The following is a 23439-nucleotide window of genomic DNA, read 5'->3' as shown; positions in this document are numbered from 1 at the left end:
CAACAATATCTTTTAAATATAAGACCATCATTATCTTCATAAAATAAATTAAATCTATTAATATTTTATGTTTTCTTGTATTAGGTGAATAAATAACTTCAGGGATTATGTTGAATGTGTTTTAAGTAAAAATGTTTTTGTTAAGTCTAGGATGATTTTACTAAAGTTCATATATATATTTTGTTTTTACAGTACAGCCTCACATAATACAACTTAAAAACGAAACAACATTTGAGAATAGTCAAATAACACTTGTATGTGAGGCAGAAGGAGAACCCATTCCTGAAATCACATGGAAAAGAGCTCAGGATGGAATAACTTTTTCTGAAGGAGACAAGGTAAAAAAAAAATCCTAATTATTTTGTTATAAAATCATGTTTTAATATTTAGAAATTTTATTGAATTTTTTATATTACTACAAAATACTAAAATTGATCACTAAAAGGCACAAATAACTTCCACCCAAAGTACAATAAATTAGCCTTACCATTATTTCAGAGAAATACTAATAACATATTTGCCTTCTCTCTCTTGCTCATTTAAAGGCTTTCACATCTGTTTCTAAACTACCCCTTAAGCCCATTTTACATTGTTCCCGCTAATGCATTTGATGTTCCAACCAAACTGATCTACTTTTTCTTCCCCAAACACATTGCCTTCCAAATCAGGGGTTCTTAATCTGAGATCTGTGAATTTGAATGTTTTAAAGATATTTTTATAATTATATTTCATTATAATACTTTTTTTGTAATTTTATGCACTTTTTTGTCTTTTAAATACATGTAAAGAAGAGATTCATAGGCTTCTCAGACTGCCTAAAATATTCATGGCAAAAATAAAAATATAAATAAAGGTTTAAGAACCCACTGGCTCTGCATTCAGCCTGTGTATAGGTCTCATACCACATAATTAGAATATACTTCTTCCTGACCTTTACCTTTTATAAATCCAAGCTTCCTTCACATCTCAACTAAAGTGCAATCTCTTATACAAGGGCTTTATGTTCTTCAGATTAAGCATTCCTAGTTCTACTTCTCCTATTATGACAAAGTTCAACTAACCTCTCTAGATTTCAGTTTCTTCTTATGTAAAATAAAATGTTGGATTATGTGACACAAATATCCTTTCTATTTCTCCATGTTTGTGAGACTTCAGTAGTCGTAAAACAGGAAAAAAAATTTTAATCTTAATTCAGTAATCTAATATGTTTTTTTCCTAGCTTTGACTTTTAAATAAATTTGCAGTCAAGAAGAGGTACAAGACTGATAGCCAAACTCAGTCTAACGGTTTCTCAACTTTTTTTTTCTAATAGACCCATAACCTAGAGTTATTAGAATGATAGTACTTTTCCCTTTATCAGTGTCACTCCTTCTTACTAGGTTTCAAAAGTACTCCAATACAACTTTCTTGACCAAGTTCTTTAGCAGTCACTTTTCCATAATTTACCTGAGACAAAAAGATGCTACTGTCAACCAAAAAAAAAAAAAATAGCTTGCAAAGTATGCAGTTAAGGAATTATAAAACAAATGTGTCTTATCTTGGGATTGTCCTAATGAAACAAAAGATTAGCATCGGGAAGCTGTGTCAGCTTCTCTCTCCTATCTAATTAGTATTTTGAATTAGCCCCTTGAAATATCCTGCCAGAATAATTTCTTAGGAAAAAGAAGATTCTTTTTATAAGATTTATATGATTCTTCCTATAAATCCACCTCTTATTTTGTCCTGAAATTTCCATGAAGTTTCAGTTTAAAAGTGCACATTCTCTCTCATATTATTAGACTGGTAATATAATTAGTCTGATTAAAAAATTCATACCTGTTTTAGCTTGGCTGCTCACTCCTTTCACTTCTCTATTTTTTCACTTCCAGGATAGTAATCCCAAATCCATGTTAACATATTTTACTTGTAACTAATACCCTCGGAGTTCCCTCATGCTACTCAGGCTTCCACTGGCAAGTTGAATTCCCCTAGGGACAGCTGTTACTACTTTAAGAGTTCTAAGAATAAAATTTTACTTTTAATCATTACTTCACAAGTTCCATCAGGTACTTTCCCTTAATAATTAGCCAACAAACAATTCTTTAGCAAGGCATTTACTGCTCAGATGGCATAGCAAAAGCAGTTTACAAAACACCAGATGAACATTCTTTCACAAATATATCCAAAGTAGAGGAGAAGAGAAAAATGGGTATGAAGTATAGAAAACTCATAGCTCCTGAACTATAAGACCTAAGTAGTTCTTTTTCTCTTTCTGAAAGATACTGATGACATTCATTAAGAAAGTAGCCTCAGCATTAGTCATCCACAAGGCACTGTACAGCTAGCTATCTCTATTCAAATAAGTAGCTCTCCTGGGCTTGCTCTTGTTATTTTGACTCAGTAGGCCAGCATACTTTTGGATTCGGTCTGGCAAGTCATTTGATGTGTTAGTACCTCATCACATTGGTCCAAGTTAGGGACTTGCCTAAAGGTACTGCAAGTAGTAGGAATGCCAGTGTGTAACTTGGTAGGGAGCAAAAGGACCAGTTTTTTAAATAGTATTTTTTTTCAATTACATGTAAAAAATATTTAACATTTGTTCTTAAAAAAATTGTTAACTTCCAAATATTCTTCCTTTTTCCCTAAAATGGTAAGGAATTTGATATAGGTTATATATGTACAATCATTTAAACATTTCCAAATTAATCATGTTGTGAGAGAAGAAAAAGACCAAAAAGTAAAAAAATCATAAAAAATATGCTTAGATACATATTCAGAATCCATCATTTCTTTCCTTGGATATGGATAGCTTTTTTCATCATAAGTCCTTTGGAATAAGTCTTGGATCATTGTATTGCTGAGGAGAGCTGTTATTCATAGTTGATCATCATATGGTCTCCTGGTTCTGCTCACTTCACTTTGCATCAGTTCATGTAAGTCTCATTTCTTAGAGCACAAGAGTATATCCATTTCTTTGAATTCATATACCACAACTTGTTTAGCCATTCTCTAATTGATGTACATATCCTCAATTTTTACCACCACAAAAAAAAGAGTTGCTATAAATATTTGTGTGCACGTAAGTCCTTTTCTCTTTTTATGATCTCTTTGGAATACAGACCTAGTAGTGGTATTGCTGGATCAAAGGGTATGCACAATTTAACTGACCTTTGGTCATAGTTTCAAATTGCTTTCTGGAATGGTTAGATCAATTCATAACTCCAATAGTATGTTAGTATCCCAGTTTTCCCACATCCCCCTCCAACATTTTATTTTCCTTTTCTGTCATATTCTGCCAATCTGATAGGTATAATGTGGTACCTCTGAGTTATTTTGATTTTTCTAATCAGTAGTGGTATGGTGCATTTTTTCATATGACTATAGATAGTTTTGATTTCTTAGTATGAAAATTCCCTGTTCATATTATTTGACCATTTATCAATTAGGGAATGGCTTGTATTCTCATAAATTGGACTCAGTTATATATAAATTTGAAAAATTAGATCTTTATCAGAGATACATGTGATAAAAATTGTTTCCCAGTTTTCTGTTTTCCTTCTAATCTTGATTATATTGGTTTTGTTTGTGCAAAAATTTTCTAATTTAATATAATCAAAATTCTCCATTTTACTTCCTGTAATGATTGCTGTCTCTTGTTTGGTCAAAAAGTCTTCCCTTCTCCAAAGATCTGTTAGGTAAACTATTCCTTGCTCTCCTAATTTGCTTATGGTATCATTCTGCTATTTCTAAATCATGTATCTGTTTTGAGCTTATCTTGGTATATGGTGTAAGATGTTAGTTTCTGTCACACTGTTTAGCAATTTTCTCAGCAGTTTTTGTCAAATAGTGAGTTCTTATCCAGAAACTGGGATCTTTGATGGGTCCATCAAACACTAGATTATTATAGTCATTTATTACTTACAGTGTCTATTTCACGATCTGCACTCATTTCTTTGCCAATATCAAATAGTTCTGATGATTCCTATTTTAAAGAGGTTTGTTATAGCTAGACAACCTTTCTTTACATTTTTTCATTAATTCCCAAGAAATTTTTGACTCTTTTGTTCTTTCAGATGAATTTTGTTATTATTTTTGCTAGTTCTACAAAATATTTTTGGTAGTTTGGTATGGCACTGAATAAGAAAATTAATATAGGTGGAATTGTCATTTTTATTTTATGACTCATGACTACTCATGAGCAATTGGTAATTTCCCCGTTGTTTAGATCTACCTTTGTTTTTGTGAAAAGTATTTTGTAATTGTGTTTATATAGTTCCTGTATTTGTCTTGGTAAGTAGACATCTCAAATATTTTATATTGTCTACAATTATTTTAAATAGAAATTCTCTTTCTATATTTTTCTGCTGGGCTTTATTGGTAATATATAGAAATGCTGATGATTGATGTGGGTTTATTTTGTATTCTGAAATTTTATTAAAATTGTTAATAATTTCAGATAATTTTTAGTTGATTTTCTAGGATTCTTAAAATATACCACCTTTAAAGTGATGATTTTGCTTCCTCATTGCCTTATTCCAATTCTTTTAATTTCCTTTTCTTCTCTTATTATAAAGCTAACATCTTTAGAACAATATTAAACAAGGATGGAGAAAATAAATGTACTTGCTTCACCCCTGATCTTATAGGGAAGTCTTCTGACTTATTTCTATTATAGATAATGCATGAAGATGATTTTAGATAGATAATTTATATCATTTTAAGGAAAGCTTCTTTTATTCCTATGTTCTCTGGTGTTTTTTTTCCCCCTCTGGTGTTTTTAAAAGGAATGGGTGCTATATTTTGTCAAAAGTTATTTTTCTGCATTATTTGAGATAGTCATATGGTTTTTTGTTGTTCTTGTTATTGATATGGTCAATTATGCTGTTTTCCTAATTGTTTTCCTAATATTGAACTAGTCTTGAATTCCTGGTATAAATCCCACTTGATTATAATTACCTTTCTAATAATTTATTTACAATTTTTACATATGTATTTAGTAGGGAAATTGGCTTGTTCTTTTCTTTTTCTATTTGAGTTCTTCCTACTTTAGGCATCAACACTTTCTCTGTAAAAGGAATTTGGTAGGACTCTATTTTACCAAATAGTTTCATTTAGTATTAGAATTGTTCTTCAAATACGTAGTAGAATTTTCTTGTGAAGCCATCTGAATTTTTTTCTTAGGGAATTCATTTTTCGTTTGTTCAATTTCTTTTTCTAAAATTGGATTATTTAAATATTCTGTTTACTCATGTTAATCTAGGCAGTTTATATTTTCAACAATTTCCTTAGGCAGTCAAATTTATTGGCATGTAATGGAGCAAAATATTTCCTAATGATTGCTTTAATTTCCTCTTCATTGATGGTGAATTCTCTTTTTCCTTTTTGATAACAAATAGTTGGTTTTCTTTATATTTTTAAAAAATCAAATTAGCTGATATTTTATCTGTTTTATTTATTATTTCATAAGTTTTCTTTCAATTTTATTAATCTCACTTTTGGTTTTTGAGTTTGGTACTATTTTAATAAGGGATTTTTAATTAGTTCTTTGTGAGGGGTAGCCTGTTCAATATGCTCTTTCTTTCTCTTACATTTTATTGACATAAGAATTTAGATAAATAAATTTTCCCCTAAGTACTTCTTTGGCTGCATTTCATAAATTTTGGTATGTTGTTTCATTGTTGTCATTCTCTTTAATGAAATTGATTGTTTCTATGATTTGTTCTTTGACTTACTTATTCTTTAGGATGAAATTATTTGGTTCTCAATTAATTTTCAATCTATCTTTCCAAAGCTCTTTATTGAATGTAATTTTTATTGTATTATGATCTGAAAAGCATGCATTCAACATGTCTGCCTTTCAGTGTTTGATTTTGAAGTTTTTTGCCCTAATACATGGCCAGCTTTTGGGGGGGTACCATGTGCTGCTAAGAAAAAAGTTATATTCTTTCCTAACCCCCTTTAGTTTTCTCTGGAGATCTATCATATCTAACCTTTCTAAAATTCTGTTATCCTCCTTAATTTTTTTCTTATTTATTTTATGATTAGATTTATCTAGTCCTGAGAGGGGGAAGGTTCTGTCCTACCCCCCCCCCCACTAGTATAGCTTTGTTTCTATTTCCTCCTGTAGCTCACTTTACTTTTCTACTTGGTGCATATATGTTTAGTACTGATATTACTTCAGTGTCTGTGTTACCTTTGAGTAAGATAATTTCCTTCCTTACTCTTTTAATTAGATCTACCTTTGCTTTTGTTTTGTCTGAGATCATGATTGCTACCCTTGTTTTTTTTTTTTAACTAATAGTGAAACAAAATAAATTCTGTTACAGAACCTTAATTTTACTCTGTGTCTCTGTGCTTCACATATGTTTCTTGTAAACAATATATTGTAGGATTCTGGTTTTTAATGCATTATGCTTTGTACTTCTGCTATTTAGGAGAGTTCTGCTTTATAGTAAGTAATTTTCTTAACCATTGTGCTCTTCTAAGAGTGTGGAAAACACTCTTAGAAGCTAGATAAACTAGATAAGTCAGTCTCTTGGAATCTCCTAGATTCTCCTAAGTGGCCCCCATGGTCTTTTTTTTTCACCATCAATCATTGGCTTGGCTGTATGATACTTTAATCTTTTCATCTTCAGTACTGTAGAATAGGGAACGGAATCGTAGCTAAGTATAGGGAGAAACTTCTTCCCTTTGACTTGTGAAGAGCTGCAATCTTAAGACTTTTTGTCACCCAGCAAGGAATGGAAGAATTCTTATTTTGCTTGATGAATTCTTGCTGGTTCAAAAATCTCTTCACTCAGTAAGCCATTTCATACTGTCAGTGGTCATTATTCTCCAGCAACTCTGTCATTTCAAGCAAAGTACAGCAGAGTCTATATGGGATGAATTAGAGAAAATCTCAAAGGAACATCACTAACACTAGGGAAGATCTAGAAAGGCTTCTTGTAGAAAAAAATAATACTCTAGCTGAAACTTGAAAGAATCCACAAAAGCCAAAAAGCAGAAATTGAAGAAGGGTAGAGTATCAGACATAAAGCTCAGCCACTGAAAATGCCCATAGCTGAGCATTGCATATAAGGAACAGCAACATATGTTGCAGTTCATAGCCTATTTATTCCTGACTCACATCTAGCATAAATAAAATCATCACGCAACATCTTGGGGACTTTCCCTATATTCTCTTCATAATGTAAAGATACCAATGGAACATGCATGTTATCCATTAGTTATTCCCCCATCCTAGCCAAATTTTTTATTCACACGTGTTTTGAGGATATACTTTGTCATGTTTCCTGAATAAATTTTCATTTGTCATGTGATAGTCATTTCAAGTCTACCATGTGCCCTCTAATATTTTTTGTATGACCCTAAATTTCAATTTTTTAATTTATTATTTTATTTTCCCCAATTACATACAAAAACAATTTTTAATATTTGCTTTTAATACTGAGTTCCAAATTTTCTCCCTCTTCTCTCCCTCCCATTGAGAAAACAAGCAATTTTTAATAGATTCTACATGTATAGTCATGTAAAACATATTTCCATATTAATAATGATGTGAAATAAAACAGACCAAAAAAACTCAAGAAAAATAAAGTAAGTTTTTTAAAAGTATGTTTCAATCTGTATTCAGAGACCAATAGTTCTTTCTCTGGGTATGGATGGCATTTTTCATCATAAGTCCTTCAGAGTTGCTTTGATCATTATATTGCCAAGAATAGTTAAGTCCCACAGCTGATCATCTTATAGCATTGCTGTTACTTTGTTCACAGGATATTTCACTTTGTATCTGCTCATATCTTAGCATGTTTTTTGAGAGCATCCTGCTCAGCATCTCTTATAGCACAGTAATATTGCATTGAAATAGGAGAGTGCAGTTTGTTCATTCATTTCCCAATTGATGAGCATCCTCCAAATTTCCAACTCCCTTCCACCAGAAAAGAATTGCTATAAATAGTTTTATACATATATGTCCTTTTACCCTTTTTTAAAATCTCTCTTTGGATACAGAGCTAGTAATGGCAACTGCTAGGTCAAAGGGTTTACATGTTTTTATAGCCCTTTGGGCATACTTCCAAATAGCTCTAAAAATGATTGAATCAGTTTACAACTTTACCAATAGTACATTAATGTTTCATTTTATCATGTCCTTTCCACCATTTGTCATTCTCTTTTTCTGTCCTATTAGCCAGTCTAATAAGCAAGAGGTAGTATCTCAGAATTGTTTCAATTTGTATTCCTCCAATCAATAGCAATTTAGAGCACCTTCTCAGATGGCTTTGTATGGCTTTGATTACTTCATTATTCATCAATTGAGGAATGTCTCTTATTTTTATAAATTTGGCTCCATTTTTTATGTATTTGAGATATGAGGCCTTTATCAGAGAAATTTGCTTCTAAGGTTTTTCAGAGTTATAATTACTAAATGTGTTTCCCTCCATTCAGTTACCACCCCCTCCCATTTATTTTGTTCTTTCTTTCCTTTCACACCTTATCCCTCCTCAAGAGTGTTTTACTTCTATCACCTCCCCCAATTTTCCCTCCCTTCTATCAGACCTCCCCCTTCTCTTGTCATCTTCTGTTCCTACTTTTATATAAGGAAAAATAGATTTCTATACCCACCTCAATTTCAATTCTTTGAAGAATTTTATGTTCAATAATTTGCAGCCATACAAAATCACTGGAAGAAAATCAGAATTTAAAAAGATCAGCCTTTGTTTCAGAAAGAAGCATTGGGGTCATTAGAATAAGTTTGCCATTTCCCGAAGGAAATTTAACCTACTCTCAATTCTATGCCCCATTTATTTTCCATTTGTAGTGATAGATGAACTATCTAGGTTGTCCATCCATTTACATATAATAGTTTATAAAATAGACATTCTTTTCTATTTTATTTTTCCCTCGTAAGGCTATAGGTTGTAGTCCAAACTCTTTTGGCAACAGGATGGGATGACACAGTGGAAAAAGGACTGAGCCTAGAGTCAGGAAGACTAATTTTACTCAATTTAAATCTTGCCACAGATATCTGTTAGCTGGATAAGTCATATTATCCTGTTTGCCTCATTTTCTTATCTATAAAATGTGCTAGAGAAAGAAGTATCAAACTACCCCCGCGTCTTTGCCAAGAACACCCCACATAGGTTCACAAAGAGTTAGATATAACTAAAAAATGACTGAACAACAACAAAAACTCTTTTGACGGATTTTTTTAGGGTTTCCAAGGCTTGAATAACCAGAATAATGTCATCCATTAGTAGGGAGCATCTGGAATATTTGACCATCCTATAAGAAATCTTTCTTTAAATTGGACCTTGAAACTAATGCATTGTTGGTGGAGGTGTGAAATGATCCAACCATTCTGGAAAGCAATTTGAAACTATGCCCAAAGGGCTATCGAACTGTGAACACATATTTGACCCAGCAGTGCCACTATTGGGTCCATATCCCAAGGAAATCATAAAAGAGGGAAAAGAATTCACATGTGCAAAAATGTTTGCAGCAATTCTTTTTGTGGTAGCAAAGAATTTGAAAATGAGAAGATACCCATCAATTGGGAAAAGTCTGAATAAGTTATAATATATGAAAGTAATGAAATATTATTCTATTAAAAAATGAGGAACAAGCTAATTTTAGAAAGTCCGGGAAAGATTTAAGTGAACTAATGCTGAGTGAAACAACCAGAACTAGGAATACATTATACACAAGTAACAGCAAGATTGGATGATTATCAACTATGAAAAAGTTGGTTCTTCTCAATGGTTCAGTGATCCAAGGCAATCCCAATAAACTTTGGATAGAAAAATGCCATCTACATCCAGAAGAAAATTTTTTTTTCTCTCTCATGGTTTTGTTCTTTTTTTCTCTCCCAACATGATTCATAAAGAAATGTGTACTTAAAATGTTAATATACATGTATGACCAAGAAAAAAATAAAACAATGAATTTAAAAGAAAAAAAGAAAAAAGAAATAATTTGGACTTTGTACTGTATCTCCTCCATGAACAATTTTGACATACTTCCCTTTGCATTGTACTTCATCTGGTATTATTAGTCAGAAGGCTAATGAAGATAGTTTATTTTCATTGTCATATTTTCCAGTAACTTTTAAATTTTGGTTTATGCATGGAACTTAAAAAGGTGGGTTAAACAACAACATTCAACATAGTTTATGTTGTAATGAAATGAAGCACTTGCAAATCATTTTACAATTAAGGAAAGGAAAGGGACTGGCTAAGAACTGATGCTTTTCCTTCTGACCAACTCTGCCGTATCTGCCATGAAGAACAAGGCCCTCTCCACCAAAAAGAGAGAATCCAATACCAACTGGCTTTGGGACAGAAGTTACACGTATACACACACAGAGAGATGCATATGTAAATGGAAGGTGTTGAAATATGTAAGCAATATGCCAATGGGCTTGAATTTGATTTTGAAAAATTCTAGTAGCACAAGTTGAGGATCAACTGAATCAATTCACTCTGCCCCACTTTAAGTAAAAAATACTCTGCCAGGTGAGAACACCTCTACTGAATTAATCAGTAAATCAGAAGCATCATATTGACTTCTTTTATTTTTGCAAGGCAATTGGAGTTAAGTGACTTGCCCAGGTCACACAGCTAGTGAGTATTAAGTGTCTGCACTGGATTTGAACTCAGGTCCTCCCTCCTCTAGGCCTGTTGCTCTGTCCATTGTGCCATCTAGCTGCTCCCAATCCTGTTGTGTTCAAATAACCTAATTTATCAATATGGCAGGATTGAAGGCCATCAAATGAACTGAAGTTATATAGCATAGGAGTTGCTTGTGTGTTTGCTAAGACTGTCATACTCTCTTGCGTGGTGGTGGTAATCCATTTCAGTTGTGTCCCACTCTTTTTAACCCCATGTGTAGTTTTCTTGTCAGAGATGTTGAAGTAATTTCCCATTTCCTTCTCTGACTCATTTTACAAAAATGAGGATATTAAGGCAAATAGAGTTAAGATCCAGAATCACACAATTAGTAAATGTCCGAGGCCAGATCTGAACTCAAGAAGATGAATGCTTCCAACTTCACACCAGGCGTTCTATTGTACCACCTAGCTTCCCCATGTATCTATTGTTGTTTGGTTGTGTTCAGCCTGTGACCACATGGAGTATAGCATCCCAGGTCCTTCTGTCTTTCACTCTCTCAAGGTTTGTTCAAGTTCATGTTCATTGTTTCCATGATACCATCCATCTCAATCTCGCCATCCCCTTTTCATTTTGCCTTCAATCTTTCCCAACATCAGTGTCTTTTCCCATTTTCTCAACATGTGGCCAAATATTTAAGCGTTTGGCTTAGTATTTGACCTTTCAGTGAAAAATTAATTTCTTTAGTTACTGACTGATTTGATCTCTTTACTATTCAGGGGACTCTCAAAAGTCTTCTCCAGCACCACAATTTGAAACCATTGATTCTGTGGCACTCAGCTTTCCTTATAGTCCAACTCTCATAGCCGTACATTGCAACTAGAAAAATCCTAACTTGGACTATATGGATCTTTGGTGGTAATGTGCTATCTCTGCTTTTTATTTAGGATGCTATCCAGACTTGCCGTATCTTTCCTTCCAAGAAGCAAGCATGTTTTAATTTCATGGCTGCAGTTGTCACAATGCAGTGATCTTTGAGCACAAGAATAATATTTGACACTGCTTCCATTTTTTTTCCTTCTGTTTATCAGGATGCAATGGGAGCAGTTGCCAAGATCTTAGTGGGTTGTTTGTAGAGGGTTGTTTGGATTTGGGGTTTTTTTTTTTGATGTTCACAGCTTTTACATCTTTCTCTTTCACTCTCATCAAGAAGTTTCTTAATTCCTCTTCAGTTTCTGCCATCAGAGTGGGATGAACTGCTTATCTGAGACTGTTGATGTTTCTTATTCTGGCAGCCTTAATTCTGATTTTTGATTCATCCAGTCTATCATTTTGCATGATGTGCTCTGCATATAAGTTAATTAAGGTAATAATATACAGCTTTGTCTTACTTCTTTTCCAACTTTAAACCAATCAATTACTCCATGTTCTGTTCAAACTGTTTCTTGGCTGACATACAGGTTCCTCAGGAGAAAAGATGATCTGGTAATCCTATCTTTTTGAGGATTTCTCACATTTTGTTGTTATCCATCCAATAAAACTTAGTGTAGTCAATGAAGCAAAAGTAGTTTCCTGAAACTTCCTTGCTTTCTCTGGAGTATAGCGAATGTTGGCAATTTGGTCTCTAATTCCTCTACCTCTTCAAAAGCCAGACTATTCTTCCAATAATTCTCAGTTCATATATTTCTGAAGTCTCTCTTACAGAAGCTTAGAATATGAAATAAGTGCAGCTGTTCAGTAATTTGAACATTTTTTGCCATTGCCCATCTTTAGGATTGGAACATAAATTGATTTTTTTCTAATCCAATGACTGCTCTTGAATTTTCCAAACTTGCTAGATTACTGAGTACCACACTTTAATAATATCGTCTTCTGGAATTCCATCACCTCCAGTAACCTTATTGTTAGCAATACTTCCTATGGTCCACTCAACTTCATTCTCCAGAATGTAGTCTTCCATAAAATAGCAAGCCAGTTTGGAACTAGGATTCAAGTGGAAAACCAAGAGACTGTAGTTCCAGCCAAGCCCCTGACAACAATGTGGAAAAGTAACTAAGAAAGACAGGGACAGAGAAAGAGGCACAGAGAGAGGCAGAGAGATGCAAGTAGAGAGATAGAGACAGAGACAGGAGCTGAGCAGGAAAGAATCTATAGCAGAGAAAGAAAAAGTAGGATTGAGCTACAGCAGATTCAGGGACCAAGGAAGGCCATTCACAATAGAAGTAACTCAGACTAAGAAGACATGGGCTGAAGCCGCAATTTGTGCCAAATTTTCAAAAATTTAGGAATGTTTCAAAAATAGCGCTCTGCCCCAGCTCCCTTCTCAATCATTTGTCCTGTATATTTCTATCTAAATTGAAATCCAAAATATTTGTGTGCATTCATATATCTACCAATGATACCTTTTTATTATACACCTCCTCCAAAATTGGCTGTTCCCATTTCTGGAAACTTTGTTTCTTCATATATTGTGATATTTCAAGATTTGCAACCATTCAGCATCATTGGGAGAATATATATTCAAAAAATGGGTTTCATAACCAAAAAAACCACCTTGGATAATTAAAAACACTTTCCATTTTGCCAGATCAATTATAACTTAATGGCTTCTTTTATACAATTTCAAGTGAAACTCACTATTGATTTGAAATAATTGTTCTAGATACTGATATTGATATAATAATTCAGGGAGTTGCCAATTAATATATATGGCATAGTCTAGAAAATTTTCATCCATTTGACTTCATGTATTATGAATTTTATTAATAGATCCTGTATGTTTTGATCTAGAACTAATATGATTAAATTTGGAAAATGACTAAGTTATACACTTGGATTTAAAAAAAATCAATGTGTAGTGTTATGGGAGAAATGTCTTTTCTATGAGTTTTTATAGTGGATAACTGCTGCCAAAATATATTTACTGCAGCATGGAAATTATAACAATAAAAACATAGGTTTTATTATTATGCTCAAAAAAAAAGCATAAGTTCCTACCTTAGAGAAAATAGTATCCCTGAACTATCATTAGGATTCTAACAAAACTTCTTTGTTATAAGCAAAATTTCATCAGCGTGACAGAGAAATAATTCTTTTACACATAGCAGTCTTGTATATTCCTCTTAGGCAATAAAAGTTAAAGAAAAGGAAGATTCATAATAGTTTATTTAAGTTTTATGACATTGGAGGGCATACTAAGAGTTACAATCTCATATAGCCGATAAGGAAACAAACTTCATCGAACAAATTCTATAGGTAAACTAAGTCAGATTATATTTTTAAATGTATTTAGAGAGTTCACAAATACAGTAATTGAGAAGGAAGATTTATATGTTGCCAAATATTCAGGGATAAGTGGAATATTTCATCAGATTTCTTATCTAATGAATTTTTAAGACCTTAAGTAAATTTTCACATCCTGTGGAATTGGTTTCAGCCAGCCCAACAGCCTCTCTCAACTAAGGAACAAAGAGACCTGACTTTCCCTTAACATTAATATTCCATGAGTAACCAAAAATTTCAGGCAACTTTCAGATATGTCATTTGGATAAAAATTTTTTCCCATAAAAAGATGGTTATAAAATAAAAGCAGTTTATATAGAATTCACGAGCAACCTCAGCATTATTAAAATAAGAAAAGAACTTACTGAATGGAGAAACAATTTCACATCAAATAGTTGATACATGTCTAATATTGAAGCTATATAGACAATTGATATGCTAAAGAAGACAAAGTATCCTTTTCCCTGAATAGTCAAAGATTAAAAAGAGGTGTTTTTTATGTAGAAAATTAAAAACCCATATGAAAATGTCAAAAATCCGCTAATAATGAGATTAATGAAAAGTTAAACAATTTTGAATTTTACCTCACATATTAAATTGGCAAATATGTGTTTAAAAGGAATTTTTTTCAGTTAACCCTGATTAAAGAAGCAAATTTAGCAAGTTAAAAGGAGGTGAAATCTCTCTCTTTCTTTCTCTGTGTGTATGTTTATTTTTATTAATTATATCATATGTAGAGAATCATGTTAGGTTAGGAATAGAAAGATAAAAAGTAAAAATCTGTCCTCAAGGATCTTCTGTTTTGGGAAAACAAAACATTGAAGATAGGTAACTATTTACTTCTTTGAGACCATTCCCTTTTCTGTATGATTCAGATACTACTACCTATAATACCATTTCGGAAGGTTTTTCCAAGGATAAATGTGTATGAAATGAAATTTATAAACCCTAAAGCACTTTATAAATGTCAGCTATTATCATCATGGTATATTCTAAAAGTACTGACAGCTCAGGTATCTAAAAATCCCACACTCTTGATTCAGCTGTTCTATTGACAAGTTTATTTGGCTAAGTCCTTCAGTCATCACTGAATTAGTGTTATCAAGGTTATTAGCTCATCCATTCCCTTCCAGAGTTATTAAATGAAAAATCTGTTTGTTCCACCTTAAAGTTCCATTTGGTCAAATTGCGCAATGCAATCTATTTATTTGTAGGACTATAATCCCAAAAGGCAAGAGTTCTAGACACTATCCACTGTACTCAATGGTGACAAATTGAGGGACTATTCAACTATCTTTGGTAGGACACAACTAGTAACTCAGTAGATAAATCCCTAGACCACGAATTACATAAAAACTTGATTTCAAGTCCAATCTCAGATACTTGCTAGCTGTGCAACCTTAGAAAAGTTACTTAATTTCTACTTGTCTCAGTTTCCTCAACTGTAAAATAGAGATAATATTCAGTGAGTCAGTAAACATTTATTAAGTTCCTACTGTGTGCTGGCATTGTGCTAAGTATGGGAGAGAAAAATAAAGGCAAAAGCAGTCTCTGCTCATGAAGAATTTACAATCTAATGAGGGAGACAACAAGCAAATATGTACAGAGAAGGCATATACATGATAAATAGCAAATAATTAACAGTGGGAAGGCACTAAAATTAAGAGGAATTGGAAAAGATAATAGTTGTAAGGCACGTAGCACTATGCCTGACAACATAATAAGCACTTTATGCATGTTAACTCTTATTATTGTTGTAAAAGTTAGTGTTTTAGTTACTACTCAAAGGAAGCCAGGGAAATCAGAAGGAAATAGGAAGCAGCCGGAGAATATGTATTTCATAATAAATAAATGAATAAATGAATGAATATCTTGTTCTTACAGCATTGAAAAGGCCAGTATGACTGAAGAGAAAATAACTTGGAAAGTGTAAAGTATAAGAAGATTAAGAAAGTGCTAAGGTGAAGTGGAAAGGGAGGGCAGGTTATAAGGTATTGGAATTTTGTATTTGATTCTGGAGATGATAGGGAACCACTAGAATTTACTAGGGATGAAGAAGTTATTATCACTTTAGAAAAATCCCTTTGATTACTGAATAGAAGATAGATTGACATGGACAGAGACTTGTGATAGTCAGATTAATCATCATCCTGTTGCAATAATTCTAGCCTTAGGTGATGAGGGCCTGCACAAGAGTAGTAGGAAAATTAGAGGAGTAAGGGGAATTATTCAAGAAATGTTACAAAGGTAAAAATCAATAGGCTTTGAGAATAAATTGGGTATTGGGAATAAGAGATACTGAGGAGCCAAGAATGACACCCAGGTTGCCAGCCCTGGGGGACTGGGAGAACAGTGGTATCTTCAATAGCCATTTGTGGCTTATGGCAAAATTAAAAGGTAGAACTATCTTTGTATGTGGTGGAGTAGCTAGGGGATGCACTGGATAGAGTGCTGGAAGACTCATCTTGCTGAGTTCAAATCTGGCTTCAGACACTTGCTGGGTAACCCTAAGAAAATCACTTAATTCTGTTTGCATCAGTTTCCTCCTCTGTAAAGAGAACTGGAAAAGGAAATGACAAACCACTCCAGTATCTTTGCCAAGAAAACCCCAAATGAGGTCACAAAAAGTTGGATACAGCTGGAAAAGATTGAAAAGAGGTGAGCTGGAGTAAGTCATGGGGAGTAAATTGGAGAACTAGTAAAAATCAGTATGTGTGCTGGAGTCTCTTAGAATGAACATAAGGGGATAGCTGGTTGGTGCAGTGGATAGAGCACCAGCCCTGAAGTCAGGAGGACCTGAGTTTAAATATGACCTCAGACACTTAACACTTACTAGCTGTGTGACCCTGGGCAAGTCACTTAACCACAAGTGTTTCAGTAAAATAAATAAATAAATGCTTAGAATGAAGGCAGGGATTAAGGAGGAGAGAAAGGTTGTCAGTGAGGAAGAAAGAAAAAGGGGGAGCATCCTATCTCCCTGATGAAATACCAAGATTGGGAGCAGAAAAGATTGAAGATGAAGGCAAATCTGTTGCCTGTAGAACAGGAATTTTTTTGATGAGACTCTAGGGAGTCAGAATCTTTGGGATTTGTCAGACAGTGATGTGAGCTGCAAATTGAGTGGGGGTCATTAATCCATATATAAAAATCCCTGCAGGGAACATATTGACTTAGTTTTAAAATGTAATGTTACCTCGTTTTTTCTATATTTTTATGCATTGTGCTAAATATTTCCCAATTGCATTTTAATCTGGTTAAGGCTACATTTATAGGACCATGGGTAATGTGTTTGACACCTCAGGTATCCAGATATATTCAGGTATGAAAATGTTAATCATTAGGAGAAATTTTACCTTTCTCCTCCCTCCCATCATTCATCTCCTTCCTTTTTTTTCCTCCTTCATCTCTTTTCCTCATTTTCTTCCTCCCTTTTTTCCTTCCTGAAAACAAATTGATCCTTGTCTTCCTCTCTTAGAGGCATATATGGTGAAATGTGTTTAGTAGTATGATGGCAAACATTTAACAATAAGCTCTCTGGGGGGAAAAGTGGGTATAGATGGGTATGTGTGTACTCATAATGAATTATTAAGAATTTCTCCATCACTTTTTTAAGTCTAGACAATCAGCAAAACAATGTCAAGCCCTGATTTTTTGCATTTCCTAATTTCTAAGATATATATGCTCACACTGAAAAATAAAGAGTAGATTCAAGATGACTCCTGTGCATCACTGGATCTATACCCTGATTAATAGCTCAGGATTCTGGGCCTCTGTCTTATATCTGATTGCTCTTGCTAGGCAGAATCACAGGGGACAAGTGGAAAATAGACTTTAGCCGCAGTAAATCAGTGAATGGCAGAGACTGTGACCCCACTTATCAATCACAAGAGCATTAGGATTAAAAAACAATTTGCCAAACTGATTATGACCAGGAGAACCTTGCTTAAGGGGAACTTTATAATCATTGTCTTTCAATTGGTGATTTTAAATTTTTTCCCTAGTTTTTTTTAGTTGCATGCCCACTTCATTGAGCTCTTCTTTCTCTATTTTATTCATTTGAGCATTTAGAGATATAAAATTTCCCCTAAAAATTGCTTTTGCTGCACCCTATGTTTTGGTATATTGTCTCATTATTATCATTCTCTTAGATGAAATTATTGTTTCTGTGATTTGTTGACTGGCTCATTTTTTTAAAAATTGGATTATTTTGTTTCCAATTAGTTTTTAGTCTATTTTTCCATGGCCCTTTATTGCGCATAATTTTTATTGCATCATGATCTGAAAAGACTGCATTTAATATTTCTAGCTTTCTACATTTGATTTTGAGGGTTTTATGACCTAATATGTGGTCAATTTTTTTTTGCATAGGTGTCATGTACTGCTTTAAAAAAAATGTATTTCTTTTATCCCCATTCAGTTTGTTCCAAAGGTTTAGCTTTTCTAAAATTTAATTTATCTCCTTAACTTCTTTCTTGTTTATTTTATGGTTAGATTTACCACAAATGTTGAAGTAAGTTGAGGTCCCTCACTAGTATTTTGTATTTCTTCATGTGATATAATTTACTCTCTTCTGCCTCCCTCTTTCTTCTTTTCCCAGTATAATCCTTTTTCCACCTCTTAATTTTCTTATTGATATAAGAAAATATCACAGTCAATTTATATTCATATCCTCTATGTATTTTCTTTCTACGTGCCCTAAAAATTTAATCTTATTGAAAAATATGTTCTTGTTTTTTCTTTCCTTTTTGCCTTTTTATGATTCTCTTGAAGGTTATATTTTTTATTTTAAATTTTATTTTTTATTATAGTTTTTTATATACAAAACATATGCATGGGTATCCTTGCAAAGCCTTCTGTTCCAACTTTTCCCCTCTTTCCCCCCCACCCCTTTCCCTAGATGACAGATAGTCCCATATATGTTAAATACATTAAAGTATATGTTAAATACAATATATGTGTGTGTGTATATATATATATACATATATATATACACACACACATACACACAGTTATCTTGTTGCACAGGAAAGATCAGATTTAGAAAGAAGGTAAAAATAATCTGAGAAGAAAAAAACAAAAATGCAAGCAAACAATCACAAAGAGTAGAAATGTTATGTTGTAGTCCATACTCATTTCTCAGTGTTCTTTCTTTGGGTGTAGCTGGTTCTGTTCATTACAGATCAATTAGATTTGATTTGGATCCTCTCATTGTTGAAGAAAGCCACATCCATCAGAATTGATCATCATGTTGTATTATTGTTGAAGTATATAATGATTTCCTGGTTCTGCTCATTTCACTTAGCATCAGTTCATGTAAGTCTCTCTAAGCCTCTCTGTATTCATCTTGCTAGTCATTTCTTATAGAATAATAATATTCCATAACATTCATATACCACAATTTATTCAGTCATTCTCTTTCAATTTCCAGTTTCTAGCCATTACAAAAAGGGCTGCCACAAACATTCTTGCACATACAGGTCCCTTTCCCTTCTTTAGTATCTCTTTGGGATATAAGCCCAGTAGTAGCATTGCTGGATCAAAGGGTATGCACAGTTTGATAACTTTTTGAGTATAGTTCCAAATTGTTCTCCAGAATGATTGGATCCATTCACAGTTCCATCAACAATGTATCAGTGTCCCAGTTTAGACACATTCTCTCCAACATTCATCATTATCTTTTCCTGTCATTTTAGCCAATCTGAGAGGTATGTAGTGGTATCTCAGAGTTGTCTTAATTTGCATTTCTCTGATCAACAATGATTTGGAACACCTTTTCATACGACTAGAAATAGTTTTAAATTCTTCATCTGAAAATTGTCTGTTCATATTCTTTGAAAGATTATGCTCATTTTTGGTGGATAGTTGATTCTTGGTTGTAATGTAAGCACCTTTTCCTTCTGGAATATATAGAAGCTGCTAAATTCTTTGTAATCTAACAGTGGCTCCTTAATATTTTAATTATTTCCTTCTGGCTGCCTGTAGCAATTTCTCCTTGACCTGATAATTCTGGAATTTGGCTACAATATTACTTTGAATTTTCATTTTGGTATCTCTTTTAGGGAGTTATTATCAGATTCTTTCAGTCACTATTTTACCCTCTGGTTCTAGAATACCAGGATAATTTTCCTTGTTAATTTCTTGAAAGATAATTGTCCACACTTTTTTTGATGATGGCTTTCAGGTAGTCCAATAATTCTTAAACTATATCTCCTGGTTCCATTTTTCCAGGTTAATTCTTTTTCCAGTAAGGTATTTTACATTTTTTTCTATTTTTTCCATTCTTTTAATTTTGTTTTGCTGATTCTTGATGTTGTTAGATGTCATTAGCTTCTGCTTGCCCAGTCCTCATTTTGAAAGATTATTTTCTTCAGTTAGCTTTTTTACCTCCTTTTCCATTTGGCCAATTCTGCTTGTAAAGGAACTTTTTTTTTTGTTCAGTGGATTTTTTTCCCAATTTGGCCATTTTTTTTTTTTCTGAGACAATTTTAGTTAAGTGACTTGCCCAGGGTCACACAGCTAGGAAGTGTTAAGTGTCTGAGGCAGATTTGAACTCAGGTCCTCCTGACTTGAGTGCTCTATCCACTGCGCCACCTAGCTGCTGCAATCATTGTCTCTTCTGATGTAAAGGTGAGGGACTTTGATTTGATGAACTTATCTCCACCCCACATAAAGTGTCAAAAATGCCATATTCTTATACCTTTGTCAAGTGAGAACAAGCAGTCATAAAAGGTTGTAGAAAAAGTCTTAGACTTCATAGAGTCAGCCTTAAGCATAATAATGTCACATAACAAAGCTGTGTGGATTGGTTGAAAGATTTCCAATGTAACCTGTGAGATTTGAATAAAACCAGAATGAATCACATATTATCCCCATTGTCTACTACTGAAGAGTTCCTGATCTTTTCAATATGTTTATCTTATATTCCACTACCCATTCTTTCCAAATGAGCAATAGTCCAAGGAACTATAAGTAAGCAAACATGACTTTCCTCAGTCCTTTTTCTATCTGAACCTCAGCAAAAACAAAAACAAGAAAATAGTGATAATGATAAAAAGGATAATATTTGTTGATATTTATATAGTGTTTTTATGTTTCCGAAGTATTTTATATACCTTAGATCTTTGAAACTTGACAATCAGTCAGTTAATATTTTATTGCCTACAAGTAAAGAATTTGATGAGACAGGTTAAGGAACTGATGGATGAGATTATGGCAGTATGACATGAAGCTAAAATAAAAATGTAGAAAACTATAATTTTAGTTGACAACTTTACTTAGGAATTTATTATGAGTTTTTGAGTATAACAATTATAAAATAGCCAATTTCTCTGAACCAGTGGGGATAAAGGTGCCTATAATATTTATCCACATTGCTATTATGAGAATCCTTTGAAAAATGGATATGAAAGTAGTTTGAAAACTTTTGAAAAGCAATGCCTATATATAAATTATTACTACTTCTTTTAAGAGTCCAAATCTTTTTATGAACCATTTACTTTGAACACTTCATATCAAGAAAGAATATTATGCTCAATTTTTGAAATGCTACCTCAACTCTATAATGGAAAAAAATCTCAATATACTATGGAAGAGTATAAATTCTCAAACTGCTTTTTCTTTATGAACTGACAGAAGATGGTTAAATAAAGTGCTTCAAGGACATAGAAAATATATGCTTAATACAGTCATCCAGAGCTATAGGAATCATGACTGTGGCTTATATCAGTAAATAGTTGGTAATTCAGATCAATAGTTTGTAATGATCAATCAATAAGCACAAGCATTTAAATGCCAGCTTTGTGCATGTCCTGCTGTAGGCACTGGAGATTCAAATAAAAAGAATGAAATAATTCCTCCTTCCCAGGAGTTTACATTCCATTAGATTGTGAACTCCTTAAGAACAGGGACTGTTTTTTGCTTTTGTGGCCAGCATTTAGCACAGTACCTGGCACATGATAGGCACCTAAGAAAAGTCTGCCAACTGGCTAAAGAAAGAGACAATAAGTACATTTATAAGTATAAGCAGAATAAATATAAAGCAAAGAAATATAAAGTAGTTAAATACAATGTAACATAGAGAACAAGCAATTGCAAGATCATGAAAAACGTCAGTCAGAAAAGAATGCTTAAATTGAACTGGGAGAGATTTCTGTAATGAAGAGGTCAGAAAGTAATGCATTCCAGGAAAAATAGAACGGGCAGTGCCAAAAGTACAGGAATGGGAGATTTAAGCCATATGTGAACAACAGAGAAAAAGATACTGTTAGACATCACAGCAGCGTGTGGGAGGGGGGCAGTGTTACAATAAGGCTGGAAAGATAGGTTGTGTTCCTGTTATTAAAGGTTTTAAAAACTAAATAAAGAAGTTTATATTTTATCTTAAAAGCACTGGGAAAGTACTGGAGTTTATTACATAGAAGAACCAAATGATCAGATCTACATTTAAGTAAATCAACATGCTGAAAAGCTTGAGGCAAGAACAATTAGGAGGATGTTTGAAGTAATATAGGCTAGAATTGAGAGTCTGAGCTCTTTGCTTTATATTTATTCTGTTTATACACATAAATGTATTTATTGTCTCTTTCGAGCGCCAGTTGAATGGTTTGCAAGTCATGTTCGCAAAACACAAGGTAATTACATCACTCACCTAATCATTAAATCACAGTTCCCTTTTGCCTCTAGGATTAAATTTAAATGATATTTTTGACTTTTAAAGTCCTTCATAATTTTTGCCTTTCCTACCTCCCTACACTTTTCACTGTGTTCCTTCTCCACAATCCTTAAATCCACTGAACTACTTGTTCCTCATAGCCATTTTCCTCCTCAGGCCATTTTCACTGGTGATCTCCCATGTTTGAAATTCTCTTTCTCTTCAGCTTCATCTTGGTTTCCTGCTTTCTTCCAAATCTCTGCTAACATCTCACTAGAAGTCCTTCCCAGTCCAACCCTTCCCCCCGACTTGTGCTTACGTCTTTCTTTTAAGATTATCTTCACTTTACTTGTATATATCTTGTTTGTACCTTTTGATTGTGAACTCCTTGAGATCAGAGACTGTATTTATTTTTCTTTCTTCACCTAGCAAGCTATCTGATCCATATTAGGAGTTTAATAAATGCTTTTTGACTTGACTTGGTAGCAATTTGAGTAAAAGAAGGGAAGGGAAGCTTTGATGGCTTCTAAAACAAAGACAAGGAAGTTTTGAAGGAGGATAGATTTTGAAGAAAGATAATGAGCTCTGCTTTTGGACATATCATGTTTGAGAATTCTCAAGGACGTCCAGTTTGGAATATAGAAAAAGCAGATGATGATGGGAGAATAAATCTTGAGAAGGACTAGATATATAAATTTGTAGTCATATATGTAGCAGTGGTAATCAAATCCATTGAAGCTAATGAAGAGAAAAAATAAATACTGAACCTTGGGGAAACACCCACAATTAAGGAGTGATATAAAGAATTATCTATGAAAAGAGATTGAAAAGGTATTTCAGGTAAGTAGAAAGAGAACCAGGAGAGAATAACATGAAAAGTGAGAGAAGAGAAAGTACCTAGATAGTAGTGAGCGCAACATAAAT

General features: G+C 33.3%; 1 protein-coding gene across 1 annotated transcript in view; it reads left to right on the top strand.

Annotated features, from left to right (window-relative positions):
- Nucleotides 1-23439, top strand: part of NCAM2 (neural cell adhesion molecule 2) — a 285546-nt gene that overhangs the window by 100543 nt on the left and 161564 nt on the right. Inside the window, exon 8 of the mRNA XM_051984853.1 lies at nt 193-338. Within this exon, the coding sequence (XP_051840813.1) occupies nt 193-338 (146 nt within the window). The remainder of the gene's footprint in view (nt 1-192; nt 339-23439) is intronic.

The sequence above is a fragment of the Antechinus flavipes genome, chromosome 3 (genome assembly GCF_016432865.1).
Source record: "Antechinus flavipes isolate AdamAnt ecotype Samford, QLD, Australia chromosome 3, AdamAnt_v2, whole genome shotgun sequence".
In the NCBI taxonomy this organism is placed as follows: domain Eukaryota; kingdom Metazoa; phylum Chordata; class Mammalia; order Dasyuromorphia; family Dasyuridae; genus Antechinus; species Antechinus flavipes.
Note: the sequence above shows the minus strand (reverse complement) of the source record. Positions and strands in the feature narration are given on the sequence as shown.